At 48.2% G+C, this 20,774-nt stretch overlaps 1 protein-coding gene across 3 annotated transcripts in view; it reads right to left on the minus strand.

The window, feature by feature from the left end:
• Positions 1-1,827: 1,827 nt before the first annotated feature.
• PLEKHH3 (pleckstrin homology, MyTH4 and FERM domain containing H3) overlaps positions 1,828-20,774 on the minus strand; it is a 44,823-nt gene continuing 25,876 nt past the window's right edge. For all 3 annotated transcript variants that reach the window (XM_053363734.1, XM_053363736.1, XM_053363735.1), the window contains 10 exons: positions 20,217-20,305; positions 18,375-18,569; positions 16,564-16,721; positions 13,536-13,644; positions 11,792-12,089; positions 9,354-9,561; positions 7,749-7,885; positions 6,680-6,800; positions 5,354-5,589; positions 1,828-2,398 (listed from right to left, as the gene is read on the minus strand). In XM_053363734.1, the coding sequence (XP_053219709.1) occupies positions 5,374-5,589; positions 6,680-6,800; positions 7,749-7,885; positions 9,354-9,561; positions 11,792-12,089; positions 13,536-13,644; positions 16,564-16,721; positions 18,375-18,569; positions 20,217-20,305 (1,531 nt within the window). In that variant the 3' untranslated portion in view covers positions 1,828-2,398; positions 5,354-5,373. The remainder of the gene's footprint in view (positions 2,399-5,353; positions 5,590-6,679; positions 6,801-7,748; positions 7,886-9,353; positions 9,562-11,791; positions 12,090-13,535; positions 13,645-16,563; positions 16,722-18,374; positions 18,570-20,216; positions 20,306-20,774) is intronic.

Raw genomic sequence — 20,774 nt, forward strand, 5'->3', positions numbered from 1 at the left:
GGGGCTGCATGGGAACTGGGGTGGGGTTGGCCCTGCCGCCACCAAATGAGGCTACAGGTTGTCTCCCTCTGCTCTGCGCAGCCCAACCACTGCAGGAGAAACAGGAGCCCACAAATGGATTTGTCACGATGGGCAAGAACTGGTGCTGGGTGATCAGAACTGAGGAGTGCCCCGCACGTTGCCCTCTTTAAAAACAATAAACTGCCAGATTAACCTTTTCAGCTGCTGTCACTTTCTGACACACGAGGGAGCGATACATCAAGCTCTTTATTCTTTCCCGCCATCTTGCCACACTCCAGCCTTTGCTGTTTTCGTAGCAAGTGTCTCATAGGTGACACATCCGCCCCCCGAAAAAAATGTCCCAGAAATGGGGGGTGTTTCGCCCATCCCACAAATAGGAGTGTTTGATTAAACAAGAAAGACTTGATCGTGTTTATGTAGAATGGGAAGCTCTAAAAAAGAAATCAGTGCAAAGAAGAAATCTACAAAACGATTACAATGGACTTTTGGTGGCAAGAGGTGGAATTTAACTATTAAGTGCTGCTGGAAGGATTCAGAAGCTTTTGGTGGGACTCTGTTTTCTTGGTACGTAGGGCACAAGCAGTGGAGATGGGAGTTAAAGGTAAAGGGACCCCTGACCATTAGGTCCAGTCGTGGCCGACTCTGGGGTTGCGGCGCTCATCTCGCTTTATTGGCCAAGGGAGCTGGCGTACAGCTTCCGGGTCATGTGGCCAGCATGACTAAGCTACTTCTGGCGAACCAGAGCAGCGCACGGAAACGCTGTTTACCTTCCCGCCGGAGCGGTACCTACTTATCTACTTGCACTTTGATGTGCTTTTGAACTGCTAGGTTGGCAGGAGCAGGGACCGAGCAACGGGAGCTCACCCCGTCGCAGGGATTCGAACCGCCAAGCTTCTGATTGGCAAGTCCTAGGCTCTGTGGTTTAACCCACAGCGCCACCCACGTCCCTGGAGATGGGAGTTAGGGGTTGCCAACCTTTTGGGGCCCGTGAGAACCTCTCTTCCCCCTGTATTGGTTAGGCTTGAAAAATGTTTTCCAGGCCTAAACTGGTGTGCGTTAAGATCATCCTGGAGGTTACAGCTGGGGAGATGAGAGTAACCTCCTTTGAGTTCTGATTTCAGCAAGGGCTGAAGGCCACTTCAGATTCTTGTGGGTTCGGGCTCAACACACTTGCTCAGTGGATAAGTGAAAGTCATTCTGTGTGTGCTTCAAAGCAGCTTTCCGCATTTCCCTGCTGCCTATCGGGTCTTGACACAATTTGTGGACTTCAAAGAAAACATAACTATTTGCCAAAATGCTTGTAGCGTGACGTGGGCTCTCTCACCCTGGTCCAGCAGGCCCCTGGACTTCATTTACTCAGAACTCTTGTGAAATCCTTTTCTTTAGGCGTTGTGTAGAAGGTGTGGAAACTCCATATGTGCACAAATCTGCGGCTGAGCAAGCCTCTGTTCACAGGAACGCTCTTACGGATGGTGCAGATTGCAAGCCATCCGCCATGCCGTGAGAGAGAGCGGAAAAACAAGCTACAATATTAGAGGTTCAGCACAAAAAGGCAAGAGGCCATGCGATGCAACATGAGCACCCAGCTGTTTTAGAGGCACCCCGTTACCGTACAGTATTTATAGATTTACACCCTGCCTTTAAAAAAACGATTATCGCCGATAAATCACATGCTATCAGCTGGGCTCAGAACAGCTTGGCCAGAGGCCTTTGTGGTGGGAAAAGAGACAAGAAACTCCGGGGGGAAACTGGTAATCCCTTTCACAAGACACGCTTCATCCAGCTCAAAGCTAAGCAGCCAATGGCTTGTGTTTACTACATTTATTTTGTTTTGTTTTTTTATAAAAAGCTTTACAAGAGAGAGCCATAGGAGGAGATGCTACCCAGCACTCCCAAGTCCTCCGCTGTTCTTCACCATCTCTTCATGTGTGGGATAAAACACGGCACTGCCTGCACAGACCAGACGATAGGCACAGTGTCAAGCCGCCTGCAGCTTTACGGGCAGAAGAGAGAAGCGTGCCAACTACTTGTTCCGAGAGACCGAATGGAGGAAAGGAGATCTATCGATATAAATAAATTTTTACACACGTTGGGGAAGGGAAGGGAATCCCTCTACACAGGAGAGGACATACGTTTCCGGCTCCTTAGGAGCATAAAGTACCACGGGTATCGTCACTACAAGTGTCTGGCTGGGGAAGGCACTAGATCTCCCTGGCCTTCAAGGCTGCTGCCAGGGCGAAAAGTCGGAGCAGGCAGGGTCCCATCGCTGGCCGTTTGGTCAAGTGCAGTCCTTTGTCTGTTGGTGACGGTCACCGCGGGAGTCTCCTGCTGCAGCTCCGTGCGGAATACGCTGGGCCTGCTGCACTGCCTCCTTTGCCTGAGAAGAAAATAGGGGAAGGTCAGAGCTCAGCCTCCCCCTCCTATGCCAATTCCTGCCCCTCTAAGGTAAAGGGAAAGGGACCCCTGACCATTAGGTCCAGTCGTGACCGACTCTAGGGTTGCGGCGCTCATCTCGCTTTATTGGCCAAGGGAGTCGGCGTACAGCTTCTGGGTCACATGGCCAGCATGACTAAGCTGCTTCTGGCGAACCAGAGCAGCGCACGGAAATGCCGTTTACCTTCCCGCCGGAGTGGTACCTATTTATCTACTTGTACTTTGACGTGCTTTCGAACTGCTAGGTTGGCAGGAGCAGGGACCGAGCAACGGGCGCTCACCCCGTCGCGGGGATTTGAACTGCCGACCTTCAGCAAGTCCTAGGCTCTGTGGTTTAACCCACAGCGCCACCCGCGTCCCTCTCCTGCCCTTCTGCTTGCAGATTAAGTCTCCGCCTCCTTTCCCTTTAAGGACAATAGGGGAGGGGGCAGAAAGGGGTAGTCTATATCCTTCAGCCAGACTGGCCAGAGAGCTGTATATATTCCGCAAGCAAGGAGCTCCACTTTCAAGAAAAGCAAAGCTTTTGATGAAGGGGAAGGAGAAACTGTTTCGGGGTGCAAAAGACAACCAGTGAGATGGGTATCTATTTGGTGAAACACTAAATACAAGGTGATATTTATATATATTTTAAGTGACCTAAAGAGGATAGTCTGCTCGTTAGCTGGGATTTCAACTCTGAACCTCCCTCGGGCTAGGTTACGGAGAAGAGCTTGATTTGTGTTTATATAGGCTACACTTTTCTTTTCGGAAAATCTGAAACCATTAGAAAGTGGAGAGACGATATAGTCAGAGCTGCCATCTCTCACTAGTTTGACTTCCGAAATAAAATTTTCAGATTGTACAATTGGGAGGGGGGAATTGAAAATTCAGTACGAGGGGTGGATGAAAAATGCACATTTAAAAGTACATTTACAGTGGTACCTTGGGTTACATATGCTTCAGGTTACAGACTCCACTAACCCAGAAATAGTACCTTGGGTTAAGAACTTTGCTTCAGGATGAGAACAGAAATCGTGCTGCGGCAGCAGCGGGAGGCCCCATTAGCTAAAGTGGTGCTTCAGGTTAAGAACAGTTTCAGGTTGAGAACGGACCTCCGGAATGAATTAAGTACTTAACCCGAGGTACCACTGTATATATTCCGCAAGCAAGGAGCTCCGCTTTCAAGCAAAGCAAAGCTTTTGATGACGGGAAGGAGAAACTGTTTTGGGGTGTTAAAGACAACCAGTGAGATGGTTATCTATTTGGTGAAACACTAAATACAAGTGGCCTAGAGAGGATAGTCTGCTCGCTAGCTGGGATTTCAACTCTGACCCTCCCTAGGGCTAGGTTACGTAGAAGGGCTTGTGTTTATATAAGCTACACTTTTTGAAAAACCTGAAACCATTAGTAAGGGGAGAGACGATATAATCAGAGGTGCCATCTCTCACTAGTTTGACTTCCAAAATTTTCAGATTGTACAAAAATGGAATTTAAAATTCAGGAAGAGGGGTGGATGAAAAATTCACTTTTCAAAGTACATTTATTGAGATGAATCGGCTTTCCATAATGGGCTTAATCCCCAACCACAGCCACCTTGGGACTGAGGACAAGCCACAGGGCAGGGAATCCCTTTTCTAAAGCCAACAGTTGCTGCCCACAATGTGTCGTTTCAACAAAACTTGTTTACCACCTTGTCTCACTGCCTTGTCGTGACCATAGCTGTCAATGTTTCCCCTTTTTTAAGGGAAATTCCCTTATTCTGAATAGGATTCCTCGCAAGAAAAGGGAAAAGTTGACAGCTATGGTCATGACTAGGTCACACAATATCTGTTAAGATGCAGGACTTTTTCCCAGTCTGAACTCACTGAAACTCAGTTCTGGCACCTCTTAGGTGAGAGCCATTGCCATTATGAGAGAACAAGGGAGGAGTTTGTGGTGAGTTCTGGCACCTTTTTTTTCTAGGAAAATAGCACAGGTATTAAGAGTTGCCCCGGCACAATGCAAATCCCTAAGCGCTGAAAATACACCCTTTCCAGAAGATAATAGATAGCAAGCTACTGCATGAAAGCAGTGTTAGAGAAAGAGAAAGGTAAAGTTAAAGGGACCCCTGACCATTAGGTCCAGTCGTGGCCGACTCTGGGGTTGTGGCGCTCATCTCGCTTTATTGGCCGAGGGAGCCAGCGTACAACTTCCGGGTAATGTGGCCAGCATGACTAAGCCACTTCTGGCGAACCAGAGCAGTGCACGGAAACATCGTTTACCTTCCCGCTGGAGCGGTACCTATTTATCTACTTGCACTTTGACGTGCTTTCGAACTGCTAGGTTGGCAGGAGCAGGGACTGAGCAACGGGAGCTCACCCCGTTGTGAGGATTCAAACTACCAACCTTCTGATTGGCAAGTCCTAGGCTCTGTGGTTTAACCCACAGTGCCACCTGCAAATACACCCAAAATCTGTTTTGATACTGGAGTGTGCTACATGTCTTGGAAAATCCTCCCTCCACAATAATGGTCGGATCCTGCTTTGCCAAATAGCAGTGTCTGCCCACTACTCCTCACGACTGGCCTCGAGTGTGTGCCACTGGTCTCTCGTAGTTCTCTCCATCATGTACCGTATTTTTCGCTTTATAAGACGCACCAGACCACAAGACGCACCTAGTTTTCAGAGGAGGAAAACAAGAAAAAAAATATTCTGAATCTCAGAAGCCAGAATAGCAAGAGGGATCTCTGCACAATGAAAGCAGCAATCCCTCTTGCTGTTCTGGCTTCTGGAATTGCTGCGCAGCCTGCATTCGCTCCATAAGACGCACACACATTTCCCCTTACTTTTTAGGAGGGAAAAAGTGAGTCTTATAGAGCAAAAAATACGGTACCTTCTCAAGTCATGCCTGGAAATAGGGAAATGCAGGGGGGACGACTTACCTGATAAATAAACCTCTGGATCACAGAGGACAGACCCAAAGGCCAACCACGTGCCCGCCAGGCTGATCTCTGCGTGCCTCGTCCCCTGTATCTGTTTCCGTTCGCACACGGCAACTCCCGTCAGAGAGGCTGTCTCCAGGAAATGGCTGCACGGGAGCTGCTTCCACTCCGCTCGCAGCTTGACCGCGGGCGGGAGAGCCCACAGCCCAGCAGACGATGCTCCAGCGAGAGATCCCCTGGTGGTAAGGAAGGTCTTGGAATTAGAGAGCAGGCAACTAAGGCGGGTGGACAGCAGGTCAATAAGGAAAAGCTGGTCTAAGCAAGGGATGTGGGCGTGGGTGGAGAAGCCTCCAGGTTCTGCAAGTGTGACGCAGCCCAAGGTTGGAAACGTCTCAAATGGGCAATACGGCCGTAGATGAACAGCTATGGTATGTGGATTGGAATGCCGGAACTAAGGGGGGGGGGAAACGACTTTTTATTGCTTTTGCTTTATGTGATTATTAATAACCCTCCCTCTGAAGATCTGTCACAGAAATAAATTGCAAAGGGGACTAAAAATGAATTGTGTGGGAATAATTATGAACTTAAAGGTTTTACTCTGTGAAGGATTTGGAAAGAAGAAGGGCTCTGTCTTGTGACGCAGTAAGAATGGAAACTTGATAAGAGACCTGTGTTGCTGGAGTTGGTCTTGGGGAGGGCAAGCCGAAGATATATTATTTTCGAGGAGATTGCGAATTGGAAGGGGCAGCCCTCCTGCAAAAAGACTAATTTACGATGCAACAGGTCAGAAAAGCTAAAGAGCAAGATTCTAGACTGTATTTCATCAGAACGACAAAAATGGCGATTACTCGCTCGAGCGGAAAGGACTGTTGGAGGAGAGTGATTTACGAGAGAGCAGCACAAAGCCCACACAGAAATACAAATAAGACTGTCTTTTTCAACCCACTTGCGGAGCATATCGGAGGAAAATGGAAAGGAAAATGAGTAATGACAAGTATTGAGAAGAGGAGACTGAAAACATCATTCTTAATATGGAAGCAGAACAAATATTCGAGGACTGGACTCCTGCCAATCAAGAAGCATGGGTACCCCCCACAAAAATTTGTAATTTGGAAAACAATTGGATTATATGATATGTATTGTTATAATTTGGACTAATTGATTTGATGTGTTTAATTTGGAAATATGAAATCTAATAAAAAATTATTATTTTTTTAAAAAAAAGATGAACAGCTAATGGGCCTTGCAGGGAGAGGGTGTGTCGCTTGGAACAACAGCACTCCCCACACCTGCAAGCTTGTTCTTTTGGTCAGCGGGACCTCTTACCTGTTCAAATAGCACGGCAAACTCCTGGCTGCTGCAGGGGACGCAGTCCAGGTTCAGACACCCATAATGCCTGAACCAGAGTCTGCCAGGGGGCTTCCTGGGTGCCTCTTCCCCAGCTGAGCTAGAACAAGGCAAGCAAAGACATCCCGTCAGTTCTGGGAAATGCAAAAACGCCCTAACATGATCCAATGTTCTGACCGCATATGCCACGGATACTGGGGCAGACGAAAAAGACTGAAACTTTCCTGCTAGCTTGATAACAGTCAAACCTCAGTTCCTGAACACCTCCGTTTTGGAGCGTTTCGGCTCCCGAATGCCAAAAACCTGGAAGTAAATGCTCCTGTTTTTTAATGTTTTTTGGAAGCCAAATGTCTGACGCAGCTACCGCTTGAGTGTGGGAAGCTCTTGCAACCAATTGGAAGCCGCGCCTCGGTCGTCGAACATTTTGGATGCTGAACGGGCTTCCGGAACGGATTACATTTGACAACTTAGGTTTTACAGTGATACCTTGGGTTAAGTAATTCGTTCTGGAGGTCCGTTCTTAACCTGAAGCACCACTTTAGCTAATGGGGCCTCCTGCTGCCACCGCGTTGCCAGAGCACGATTTCTGTTCTCATCCTGAAGTAAGGTTCTTAACCCGAGGTACTATTTCTGGGTTAGCGGAGTCTGTAACCTGAAGCGTATGTAACCTGAAGCGTATGTAACCCAAGGTACCACTGTACTGTCTCCTCCTTCCCCACAAAGGCAGATACATTCTGTACTCATCTCAGAAGTGTGCCCTGCATAACTATAGGTTTTTAAAATTTTTATTTTTGCAGAGTTTTGCTCCCGCTAGCTGAAATAGACCCCACCCCTGCAATCACGTGCACATTCCTCCTCCAGCAACCCAGTATGCCCAAGCCACTTCCCCCGTATATTTGCAAGATCCTCTCTGGAGCTGCAAAGGCTAGGATGTTGCTTTGAGTTGGGGTTTTCAACATGCTGCCAACTCTTTTTAACTCCTCCTGGCTCCTGTGTGTCCAGCTGTGACACAAGTTAAATTGTACTGGGTTGAGGGGAGGTCATTTACCTTTCGAACCTCGTGAGAACGTCTGCCACCAGGGCATCCTCCGGCAGGGGGCGCACGTGCTGCCAGCTCTCCTCGTAGAGGGCAAATGAGTTGGGGCTATGCGCCAGGCCCAGGCGCAACATCAGCTCCAGGGCCACCTGGGACGAGGAGACAAAGGGGGTGACAGGAGGCCTGGGCATGTCCAGCAGGAGGGCACTCAGTGCTGCAAAGGGGACACACACAGACAGACAGACAGTGTCAAGCATGCGGAGGGGCGGAGAGGGGGGAAGGGTAGGGGCGGAAGGGTAGTGGCGCAGAGACCCAACGGGTGCACTGTGGTGGGAGGAGAAGGGAAAAGAAGCTTGCCTCATCTCCCGCCAACCGCACCGTGGAACGGAAGTAGCCAGCACCACAATGCAAGACGAAATCCTGGCTGCTTGGGCCTTTTGGCGAAGAAAGAGGCAAGTCTTCTTTCCCTTGCTCCCCCCTCTCTCCCAAGTAAGGTAAGGGTAAAGGGACCCCTGACCATTAGGTCCAGTCGCGGACGACTCTGGGGTTGCAGCGCTCATCTTGCTTTACTGGCCGAGGGAGCCGGCGTACAGCTTCCGGGTCATATTACAGGGAACCAGGCAGAGGGCCTTCTCGGTAGTGGCGCCCTCCCTGTGGAACACCCTCCCACCAGATGTCAAAGAGAACAACAACTACCAGACTTTAAGAAGACATCTGAAGGCAGCCCTGTTTAGGGAAGCTTTTAATGTTTGATGTATTGCAGTATTTTAATATTTTTCTGGAAGCCGCCCAGAGTGGCTGGGGAAGCCCAGCCAGATGGGCGGGGTATAAATAATAAATATATTATTATTATTATTATTGGTCAGCATGACTAAGCCGCTTCTGGCGAACCAGAGCAGTGCACGAAAACGCCGTTTACCTTCCTGCCAGAGCGGTACCTATTTATCTACTTGCACTTTGACGTGCTTTCAAACTACTAGGTTGGAAGGAGCAGGGACTGAGCAACGGGAGCTCACCCCATCACGGGGATTTGAACCACCAACCTTATGATCAGCAAGCCCTAGGCTTAGTGGTTTAACCCACAGCGCCACCCGCAAACCCCCTCTCCCAAGTAAGGTAAAGGTAAAGGGACACCTGACCACTAGGTCCAGTCGTGGCCGACTCTGGGGTTGTGGTGCTCATCTCACTTTATTGGCTGAGGGAGCCGGTGTACAGCCTCCGGGTCATGTGGCCAGCATGACTCAGCAGCTTCTGGCGAACCAAAGCAGCGCACAGAAATGCCGTTTACCTTCCCGCCGGAGTGGTACCTATTTATCTACTTGCACTTTGACGTGCTTTCGAACTACTAGGTTGGCAGGAGCAGGGACCGAGCAACGGGAGCTCACCCCGTCGCGGGGATTCAAACCGCCGACCTTCTGATCGGCAAGCCCTAGGCTCTGTGGTTTAACCCACAGCGCCACCCGCAAACGCCCTCTCCCAAGTAAACACCACCAATATCATCCGCAAGTTCAGCCACAGCTTCCTGTTGGCAACCTGCAAGCCCCACGGGTAGGAATTTCGGCCCAACTGGCGTCGCCCCTGCCCACCACCCACCCTCGCCATTCAGCCCCTGCTCACCTCCTGGACTGTGGTCTGGGAGGTGACGGCCACATGGCAGGTGGCAACGCTAGGGCAATGCACACCGCACTCGGTCTCCTGGCGCCCCATCAGCCCCGCAATCTCCTCCAGCGAAGGCACGCACTCTCGCCCCTTGGTCTTGTGCAGGGCCTCTGCGATGAAGCGTCCGTACCAAGTCGCCTCCGAGCCTGGGAACTGGTTCTCTGTCCTGCTGGGACCAGGGAAACACTGGCATTAGGGAACCCACGCCCGGGACCATTGCTCAGCACTCCACATCCCTATCCAGAAACAAGAATCCGAGGAAAGGACCTGCAAATTGCTGTCGTGCATTAAATACACGATCTTGCTGCTCTGGCGGTGGCAGAGACAGGAGGGCATGAAGAATGTCTACTTCCTCTTGGCAGGTTTAATCCCACCTCCAAGCACGGAGCTTTATTTCTACATTTTTTCCAGATTATATTTTACATACATTTGTCATTTTGTCATCCTCTTACATGGACTTCCCAACCTATCCTGACATCCAATTCACGTTATTTTGCTACACCTTTATTTTAGCATCCTTTTCTCCATCACTTATATAGTAGTAAAGGTAAAGGTACCCCTGCCCGTGACAGACTCTGGGGTTGTGCGCCCATCTCACTTAAGAGGCCAGGGGCCAGCGCTGTCCGGAGACACTTCCGGGTCACGTGGCCAGCGTGACAAAGCTGCATCTGGCGAGCCAGCGCAAAGACTATTTAGTTAAATACGTTAAGATAACTTAATTGGAAAAACTTGCACATACCAGATAGGCTTAGGATTTAAATATGTAATGTTAGAGAATAACATGTTTAAAGTTAAAGTAGTACCTTGGGTTAAGAACTTAATTTGTTCCGGAGGTCCGTTCTCAACCTGAAACTGTTCTTAACCTGAAGCACCACTTTAGCTAATGGGGGCCTCCTGCTGCCGCCACGCCGCCAGAGCACAATTTCTGTTCTCATCCTGAAGCAAAGTTCTTAACCCGAGGTACTATTTCTGGGTTAGCGGAGTCTGTAACCTGAAGCGTATGTAAACCCGAGGCACCACTGAATTCTCCGCTGCTGATCATAGGCTCATTCTACTTGCCAGTTTACCTTAATGCCATCTTTCTTTAAATACTCTTCAAGGCATTCCCATTCACTCCCTGCCCCCTCCATTGCTATTCCTTCATTTGGCCGTCAGACTTGCTAACTCTGCAAACTCTATTAATTTATCCAACCACTGATCCTTAGTTGGGACAATCTTTTCTTTCCAATTTTTTGCATTCCACCTCCAAGCAACAGAGATAGAGAGAACAGTGGTCCCTTTCTTGACTGACCTATCAGTAAGAGTCATTGCAGAGGGAGAACAGGACTGCCTTCGCTTAGAGTAGCAGAGAAGCTTCTGCCAAGTGATAGCTCGGCTAGCAGAGCATGAGACTCTGCATATCAGGGCTGCGGGTTCGCGCCCCACATTCGGCAAAAGTTTCCTTCTTTGCAGATGAAGATGATGGACTTTTCGGAGCTAGCCGACCTGACTGGAAGAGTCCGCGAACAGAAGGAAGAGGACTACCAGGAGGAATGGATGAAATTCAAAGACTATTTAGTTAAATACGTTAAGATAACTTAATTGGAAAAACTTGCACATACCAGTTAGGCTTAGGATTTAAATATGTAATGTTAGAGAATAACGTGTTTAAAGTTAAAGTTAAAAAGCTGGACCATAAAGAAGGCTGATCACCGAAGAATGGATGCTTTTGAATTATGGTGCTGGAGGAGACTCTTGAGAGTCCCATGGACTGCAAGAAGATCAAACCGATCCATTCTGAAGGAAATCAGCCCTGAGTGCTCACTGGAAGGACAGATAGTGAAGCTGAGGCTCCAATACTTTGGCCACCTCATGAGAAGAGAAGACTCCCTGGAAAAGACCCTGGTGTTGGGAAAGATGGAGGGCACAAGGAGAAGGGGACGACAGAGGACGAGATAGTTGGACAGTGTTCTCGAAGCTACCAGCATGAGTTTGACCAAACTGCAGGAGGCAGTGGAAGACAGGAGTGCCTGGCGTGCTCTGGTCCAGGGGGTCACGAAGAGTCAGACACGGCCAAACGACTAAACAACAACGAGAAAATTGGTTTTGGAAAACTGTTACAATGATATACTCTGAAATTCAGCCAGGGGGATTTGAGGAAGTCACTTAACAATGTTACTAAGATTAAGTACAATTAAAATGTATGTTTGTTTGTTTAAAAGTTTTGGAAAATCAATAAAAAAAAATGGAAAAAAAAGTTTCCTGCGTCGCAGGTGGTTGAACTAGATGAACCCTGAGGTCCTTTCCATCTCCACAATTCCATCATCTCTGGCCTCTCTGCCTGATGACGATGAGCAAGGCAATACACACACCCCATACACAAACGCACCCCGATTTCCCTTTGCCCCAGGGCTCACCGCTGCAGATGCAACTGCAAGTAGCACAGGACAGGAAGCGACGGCCTGAAGGTGCAGCTCATGCAAGCAAGCAGCTGCCAGTAGCGCAGGTCTGCGGCTGCACCCGGCGCGGGGGGCTCTGTGGTCTGCTTCACCAGCTGGCAGTAGATCTCGTCCACCAGGGCAGGGAGGTCGTGGCACGTCTGCAGCACCCCCTGCATGAGAAGGGCTGGGTCCCGCAGCCCCTCCAGCTGCTGAAGCGAGTGGAACAGCTTGACAGCTTCGTCACGGATCCCCGCGTAGCCCTGGCCACCGGGAGCTGCACAGACACAGGGAGAAATAAGCCGTGTGCTCAGGATCCATTATCGTTTGTTGGATTTAGACACCGCCCTATAAAGGTCTCAGGGCGGTTCACAAAGAAAATGGTAATACAGTGGTACCTTGGTTCTCAAACGCCTTGGTACTCAAACAACTTGGAACCCAAATGCTGCAAACCCGGAAGTGTTCTGGTTTGCGAACTTTTTTCGGAAGCCGAACGTGCTCAGTTTTGAGTGTTACACTTCCAATTCGAGGGCCACACTTCCGTTTTGAGTGTTTTGCTAAGGTCTGTCTGTTTTTGCTATTCATTTTGTGTTTTTGTTTTTGCGGCTCTTTTTATTTTGTTTTTGTGACTGTGAGGAACCCAGTTCAGCTACTGATTGATTGTGTGACTGCAGTACATTGTTTACTGCTTTCATTTCATGGATCAAGGGTCTCGTTAGATAGTAAAATTCATGTTACATTGCTGTTTCAGGCATTGTTTTTAAAAGTCTGGAACGGATTAATCCATTTTGCCTTACTTTCTATGGGAAAGTGTGCCTTGGTTTTGGAACGCTTTGGTTTTGGAACGGACTTCCAGAATGGATTAAGTTTGAGAACCAAGGTACCACTGTATATAAAATCAAATTAAAAACAATAGCCCAATAAAAACCCCCAAAAAAGAGCTACATTCTAAAAGGGTATTGGATTGGATGTCAATAAGATCAACCAAAAAACGTAAAGGTGAAGCGACCCCTGACCGTTAGGTCCAGTCGTGGCCGACTCTGGGGCTGTGGCGCTCATCTCGCTTTACTGACCGAGGGAGCCGGCGTACAGCATCCAGGTCATGTGGCCAGCATGACTAAGCCGCTTCTGGCGAACCAGAGCAGCGCACGGAAACACCGTTTACCTTCCCGCCGGAGCGGTACCTATTTATCTACTTGCACTTTGTGCTTTCGAACTGCTAGGTTGGCAGGAGCAGGGACCGAGCAACGGGAGCTCACCCCGTCGTGGGGATTCGAACCACCGACCTTCTGATCAGCAAGTCCTAGGCTCTGTGGTTTAACCTACAGCGCCACCCGCGTCCCAATATCAACCAAATGCCTGGTTAAAAAGGAACTTTTTGCCTGGCACCTAAAGGTGTATAATGAAGGCGCCAGACGAACTTCCCTGGGGAGAGCATTCCACAGATAGGGAGCCACTGCAGAGAAGGCCCCGTTCTCGTGTTGCCACCCTCTGGACCTCTCAAGGAGGAGACACACAAAGGAGGGCCTCAGAAGATGAACTCAGGGGTTGGGTAGGTTCATATGGGAAGAGGAGGTCCTTGAGGTATTGTGGTCCTGAGTCACATACCACCAAGTTGCAGAACTGCTTGGGACTGTACAGTCAACGGCACGTGGTGCCCAAGGACTGAAGCCAACGAATTTTAGGACAAGGCTGACCCATGTGCAAGGAAGCGGTCACCCACCTGCATACGGGAAGGGTAGCAGAGGCGCGTAGATTGGGCCAGCCGTGTAGCACAGGATGGGGTTATTTTGATAAATCTGATCCAGGATTTCTGGGCTGTTACGGTTCTCCTGGGATGGGGAGGAGAAAGAAAAAAAGCTGATGAGAAGCATTCCCATTCAAACGCTGTTCAGAGATGGAAGAGCCTTGAGACAAACCCTTCCAGAGTTGGGCATGTGTGCCGCCTGCAGACACACACATTTTACTTTAATTTTTTCTCTGCATACAATATTAATTGCATCAATCCATAACAAATTCAGTATCTTTATAGGGGTTCTTCTGACCCCTGGACTTTCCCCCACTCCTCTCCCCGGTTTCCAGTAATTATCTCTTCTCTTTTCTGTGACTATATACTTTTATCCAATCTATTAAGTCTCCTTTTTCAATACCTTTTATCAAATTATATTACAAGTGGTAATCCAATCCTGCTAATGTTTTTAAATGTTTGCAATGCTCCTTCATATATTCTTATAAAGTTAGTCCATTCATTTCAAATTTTTTTGTGCTCTTGGTGTATATAATCTTCCCGGTCAGTTTCGCCATTTCGGCATAATCCATCCGTTTCAATATCCATTCTTCTTTTGATGGGGTTCTTTCTTTCTTCCTTCCTTCCATCCCTGAGCATACAACACTCTTGCCACTGTCGTCGCATACATAAATAGGACCTTTTTCCTCTTTTGCTATCTCTTCTACTATTATACCTAATAGAAAAGCCTTTGGTTTTTTAACGAAAGTTATTTTAAACATTTTTTTAGCTCACTATAAATCATTTCCCAGAAGGCTTTTGCTGACTTACAGGTCCACCCTGCCCGAAGAATTTCTTTATTTCTTTATTATTTATTATTATTATTATTATTATTATTATTTACTGAAATCCATGGATATCACACACGATCTTATATTCACGTACAAAGGTAATAGTGATGCTAATAATAATAATAATAACTACCACCTTAAATGATTTTACCATTAAATATTAATTTATACTTATACATGCTTTTTTCTTATATTTTCTAACTAAACAAAAATAAACCAAAGTAGAATCAAATAAACTAAACTATGTTAAGACAGACTTCCCATCATTTCCCGATGTACTTTACATTTACAATATTGAATGTACTTATTACCTTACTCTTAATATATTTTCTAATACTTTCTTATAACATATTGTACCATTTTTCCTTATTTATTAATATTTGATTTACACAAGGGTCATTCAAACGCTGCCATAGATTTTATATCGTTATTATATTTTTGTAGGTATTTCTTGAACACATCCCATTTTTGAATAAATGGTTGTTTTGTATTTCCCCTTAACCTATTTGTTAACTGAGACATTTCTCTGACTGAAGAATTTCTAGAGCTACTGATTCTAGTCTGGGAACTGCTGCGGTGTTGACAAGAACACCTTCCCAGAAGAGCTGCTTTAGGAAACCTGCATGCAAATACCTGCTGCCACCATGAAGGGGCTGCCCTCGCCAAAGGTGGATAACCAGGTGTGTGTCGGCTCCGGGCACGAAACCCCCGTTTGCATTTCACATTGGATCCTCAGGGCAGATGGTGCAACTTAACACTTTTGGGCACGTCAGCAATAAGGAACGGGCCTAGCTTTCCACCCTACCCACAACAATATTAATTGGTTGTTTGTTTAATTAGCATAGGCCTCACCTCTCCGACAGAAAGTAGCCCCCTGCCCAGAGGTTTGATCGTTAAATTTAGGCCCTTTTTAGGGAAGTTTTTAATGTCTGACGCTGTATTGCTTTTAATATTCGTTTGGAAGCCGCCCAGAGTGGCTGGGGAAACCCAGCCAAATGAGCTGGGTATAAATAATAACAACAACAAGAACAACAACAACAACAATACTTTAATAATATTTCAACAACAACAACAACAACAACAATAATATGTTTATGTTATTAGCTCACAGATGGAAAGAAGAAACAATCCTGACCAAGGAAGAATGGCAAACCAAGTTGATGGGACTATGCTGAAATGGCAAAATTAAGTGGAAAGCTCAGGAACCAAGAGGACAATAACTTTAAAAAAGAATGGGGGAAATTTATAATTTATTTAGGAGACCATTGAACGCAGATGAAAACATTAGCAGGATTTTAATCACACTTGAAAGGCAACAGAAACTATGGACAATTTAGATCAGGCATCCCCAACCTGCGGCCGTCCAGATGCTTTGGCCTACAACTCCCATGATCCCTAGCTAGCAGGACCAGTGGTCAGGGATGATGGGAATTGTAGTCCAAAACATCTGGAGGGCCGAAGGTTGAGGATGCCTGATTTAGATGGATAAAAAACGTGGATAATGGATCGATATGCAGTTGTAAATACCTCAGGTTAAGTACTTAATTTGTTCTGGAGGTCCATTCTTAACCTGAAACTGTTCTTAACCTGAAGCACCACTTTAGCTAATAGGGCCTCCTGCTGCCACTGTAGCCCGATTTCTGTTCTCATCCTGAAGCAAAGTTCTTAACCTGAAGCACTATTTCTGGGTTAGCGGAGTCTGTAACCTGAAGCATATGTAACCCGAGGTACCACTGTATATGGATTTTTAATTGACTTTCATATATTTTCTAAAATCAAATAAAAAAAATATTTTACAACAGAGGTGAGCCGGCAGGAAAAATAGTAATTATAATAAAGATGTTTAAACAACCCGTCAAACCTGTAACATTGCAGACGCTCTTAAAACAGTTATGAATAAGAATTAAACCGTGCAAAAAATGACAGTCCAAACCAGCAGCGTGACCTTAAAGGAGTAAGAAATGCTGTGTGTGCAGGTGCCACTCCCTTCATTTAAGGGAGGAAACTGCAGGGTGCGCTCATTATGCATTTCTGCAACTGCCCTCTCAGCTCCAAGGGCTTCCCTGCTCCTTTGCTGCCTGACGGGAGAGTGGCTTGGCCCATTCACAGCCTCGGCAGGTGTGTCCTGGCCCTCGCGTCACACCCATTCCCTTCCTGGCCCACCTCCCACTCACCTCAATGTCACACATGAGGAGTTGCGTTGGGGTCTGCACAGGGGGCTTGCTGATGATGACCTTCTGCAGGGCGCAAACCCAATGCACAGCTTCGTTTAAGTGCTCTGTGTAGAGGCGGTAGCAGTGCTTTCTGCCAAAAACAGTCACTGCCCAGTATCCTGCAAAGAAGGGATAAGAAGAAGAGGAAGAAGAGTTTGGATTTGATATCCCACTTTATCACTACCCTAAGGAATCTCAAAGCGGCTAACATTCTCCTTTCCCTTCCTCCCCCACAACAAACACTCTGTGAGGTGAGTGGGGCTGAGAGACTTCAGAGAAGTTTGACTAGCCCAAGGTCACCCAGCAGCTGCATGTGGAGGAGCGGAGACGCGAACCTGGTTCACCAGATTACGAGTCCACCGCTCTGAACCAGAGAAGGGAGTACCAGCATGTGATTAATAGAAACACACACACACGTATACACAGGTATAAATATACTAGTAAAGGTAAAGGGACCCCTGACCATTAGGTCCAGTCGCGGATGACTCTGGGGTTGCGACGCTCATCTCGCTTTATTGGCCGAGGGAGACGGTGTACAGCTTTCGGGTCAGGTGGCCAGCATGACTAAGCCGCTTCTGGCAAACCAGAGCAGCACACGGAAATGCTGTTTACCTTCCCGACAGAGCGGTACCTATTTATCTACTTGCACTTTGAGGTGCTTTCGAACTGCTAGGTTGGCAGGAGCAGGGACCGAGCAACGGGAGCTCACCCCGTCGCGGGGATTCGAACCGCCGACCTTCTGATCGGCAAGCCCTAGGCTCTGTGGTTTAGACCACAGCGCCACCCACATCCCTATCTATAAGCATTAGTAGCAGATAGAGGCCTGAAAGGAACACAGAAATGCGGGAAGTAGGAAGAGAAAAGGCTTTGGATTCCCCATGACAGCCAGACACAGGTCATAGAGAGGCTATGCTTTTATATCTATATCTATCCTTTCGAACTTAGGAGCCCTTTGTCTCATTAACACTTCTCCGAAGTTTAAAATTTCCTGATGCTTTCCCTTTAAGTTATTCCATATTTTAAAAATTCCCAATTGTGGTTTAATTTATGCTTTTACATTTTGCATGCAAAGTTTACAATGTATGCATGCAATATATTTCTACTGCAGAAAAGCAGCTTTGAGACCGAGGTAGCAAAAAGCAGAGAGGCCTTCTCGGTCGTTGTGCCCACCCTCAAATGTCAAGGAAATAAACGACTATCTGACTTTTAGGAAGCATGCGAAGGCAGCCCTGCACAGGGCAGTTTTTAAATGTTTGACGTTTTACTGTGTTTGATGTTTTCATTTGCTGGAAGCCACCCAGAGTGGCTGCGGCAACCCAGTCTGATGGGCGGCATATAATCAGGAAACAGGAGTAGAGAACCTGCGTCGGCCCAAAGGCCACATTTCCTCACGGGCCAGGGGTGCCTGGAATGGGCAGGGCAGAGCAATAGGCACAATTCTTCCCTTTGTACAGAAGGCTGCACTCCATCCGCACAAAATGCACACAAAAAGCCAGTTTCTACACACAACACACACCTCCAACCAAACAAGTTACAAGGTCACGTTCCAGTCGGTTTGCCGTATTTCAAAAAGTGAAAATCCGGACAGAAACGTCGTTGGTTCCTACCCCACCCCCCAAGTTGAAGAGGTCGTGGTCTGAGGAGAATCCCAAGGGCCAGAGGAAAGGGTTCAGAGGGCCACAATTGGATCTGAGGTTCTCCAACCCTGTGCTAAAAGGCTCAATACCCAAGCAAGGGAGCTCCGCAGCCAGGCACAGGCCCACATTCTTTACCTGTCTCCTTGTAGGTCTGCTTGTCAGGCCAAAGCACAGAACAGAGACTGGTGAGGACGAGCGAACCAAGGCACCGGGCCGTCACCTCACACCCGCTATAGTAGTCGAGGGAATCCTCCGTCAGCACAAACCAGTACTTGCGAGGACGCAGCCAAGGGGTCTTTATACCTCCCCGGACCTCCCGCTGCAGCCAGCCTGGAAGAGGCAATAGAAAGATGGTGAGGTGGAGTCTGTGCTCAGGTTGACCCCCACTCCAAGGACACTTTGGCTCTCTTTCTGCTTCTATAGGTGGGGCAGATAGGGCTGGTCAACCTGGGAAGGTAGCCCATCTATGTAGGAGAAGGAATAGTAAAAAGGTAAAGGGACCCCTGACCATTAGGTCCACTCGTGGCCGACTCCGGGGTTGCGGCGCTCATCTCGCTTTATTGGCCGAGGGAGCCGGCGTACAGCTTCCGGGTCATGTGGCCAGCAGGAGTAAGCCGCTTCTGGCGAACCAGAGCAGCACCCGGAAACGCCGTTTACCTTCCCGCCGGAGTGGTACCTATTTATCTACTTGCACTTTGACGTGCTTTCGAACTGCGAGGTTGGCAGGAGCAGGGACCGAGCAACAGGAGCTCACCCCGTCGTGGGGATTTGAACTGCCTACCTTCTGATCGGCAAGTCCTAGGCTCTGTGGTTTAACCCACAGCGCCACCCGCGTCCCATAAGAAGAGAAGGCTCAGGAGTAAACCCTACACAAATCTGGAGTGGAGTCCCTAAGATGGTTGGATGGCGCCTTGTACGCTTCATTCCGGCAACTCCTGCAGTTAAACTGGCACCCAATGTATTACTCTGCTTTCCTTTGGACCACATCACAGAGGCTGAAAGGGGTGTGTATGTCTTGTTGTCCGGGCAGCCCAGGACCTCCATACACACTGCCCAGGCTTGCACCCCGGGGTGGCCAACGCAGCAGTTTTGACTTCACCCCTGGAGAAGCACTCCATTGTCTCTCAAGACAGGTGGACGCCAACAACGAGAGACTGTAAATACGAATGTTAATGAAACGGTGGAAAATGCACAATTATGCCTCAAGAACAACCGTTTCAGAATGTGCAGAGAGGCTGAGGTCTGGCTCCAAGGTCAAAGCAGCATTCCCCAAGTTGGTGTCATGCGCAACTTCTACCAGTCCAAGCCAGCATGGCCCAACGGCCAGGAATGATGGGATCTGGAGAGCGCCAGAATGGAGAAGGCAAAAAGAGCTGGCCAGCTCATCCAGTATCTTGCACAACTGCTTTGTAAGGTAAAGGGACCCCTGACCATTAGGTCCAGTCGTGGCCGACTTTGGGGTTGCGGCGCTCATCTCGCTTTATTGGCCGAGGGAACCAGTGTACAGCTTCCGGGTCATGTGGCCAGCGTGACTAAGCTGCTTCTGGCGAACCAGAGCAGTGCACGGAAACACCGTTTACCTTCCCGCCGGAGCGGTACCTATTTATCTACTTGCACTCTGACATGCTTTCAAACTGCTAGGTTGGCAGGAGAAGGCTGAGCAACGGGAGCTCACCCCGTCGCAGGCATTCAAACTGCCGACCTTCTGATCGGCAAGTCCTAGGCTCTGTGGTTTAACCCACAGCGCCACCCGCGTCCCCTAAACACTTTGTGGCTGCTCTTTAATTGAGCGCAACTTGCAATGAAAGTACCATGCTTTTCATCCCTTCAACACGCACGTTGTCGCTCCTCCAAATGACTGGGAACCAACCTGCTGAAAAAGGCTAGGCAGTGTCACGTGACAGGAATAATGAAAACCCAAGCAAAACCAAGGAGCCCCAATTCTGCTCAGGGAGTCGCGTTGCATTAAGACCCCACCTTTCACGATAGCATCGGGTTCTCCTTGCAGTCTCCCGCTCTTCTTCTCCGTGATAAGACTGTGCGTTTCTTCGGACACTGGCAGAGACCTGCGGGACAACAGAGCGGGTCAAGCAGGGCCTCGCTGAGCTCGGGGGCCGCATTCCCCTCTCAGCAAGCTTCTGGGGGCCACAGGCAAAAGTGGGTGGAGCAACAAATGCAAATGCTCCAACCTTTCCATGTAGGCTAGTTTCTATGCCCCTCTGAGTCCAAGGAAATATTCTAGTCAGGCAATATTCTGGGGCTGGTGAGGACTGCAGTCTGGAGAGACAGGGTGTGGCTGCAAGGGGGAGGTGCTGAGGGCCAAACAGAGAGCCTTGAAGGGCCACATTTGCTTTACCTCAGGGCTTTATGCACCTCTGAGGTAAAGAGATGGAAGTATCAACCTGAGGCCCTAGTGTGACCAGGGTGAATAAAAATCAACTTTTATATATCAGATTTTTAAAATTTAAATTGGATTATTTTTATTTCAATTGGATTTTTTAAATACAATGCTTTTGGAGAAAAAAATATTTCTAG

This window comes from Podarcis raffonei, chromosome 13 (genome assembly GCF_027172205.1).
Source record: "Podarcis raffonei isolate rPodRaf1 chromosome 13, rPodRaf1.pri, whole genome shotgun sequence".
Classification (NCBI taxonomy): Eukaryota; Metazoa; Chordata; class Lepidosauria; order Squamata; family Lacertidae; genus Podarcis; species Podarcis raffonei.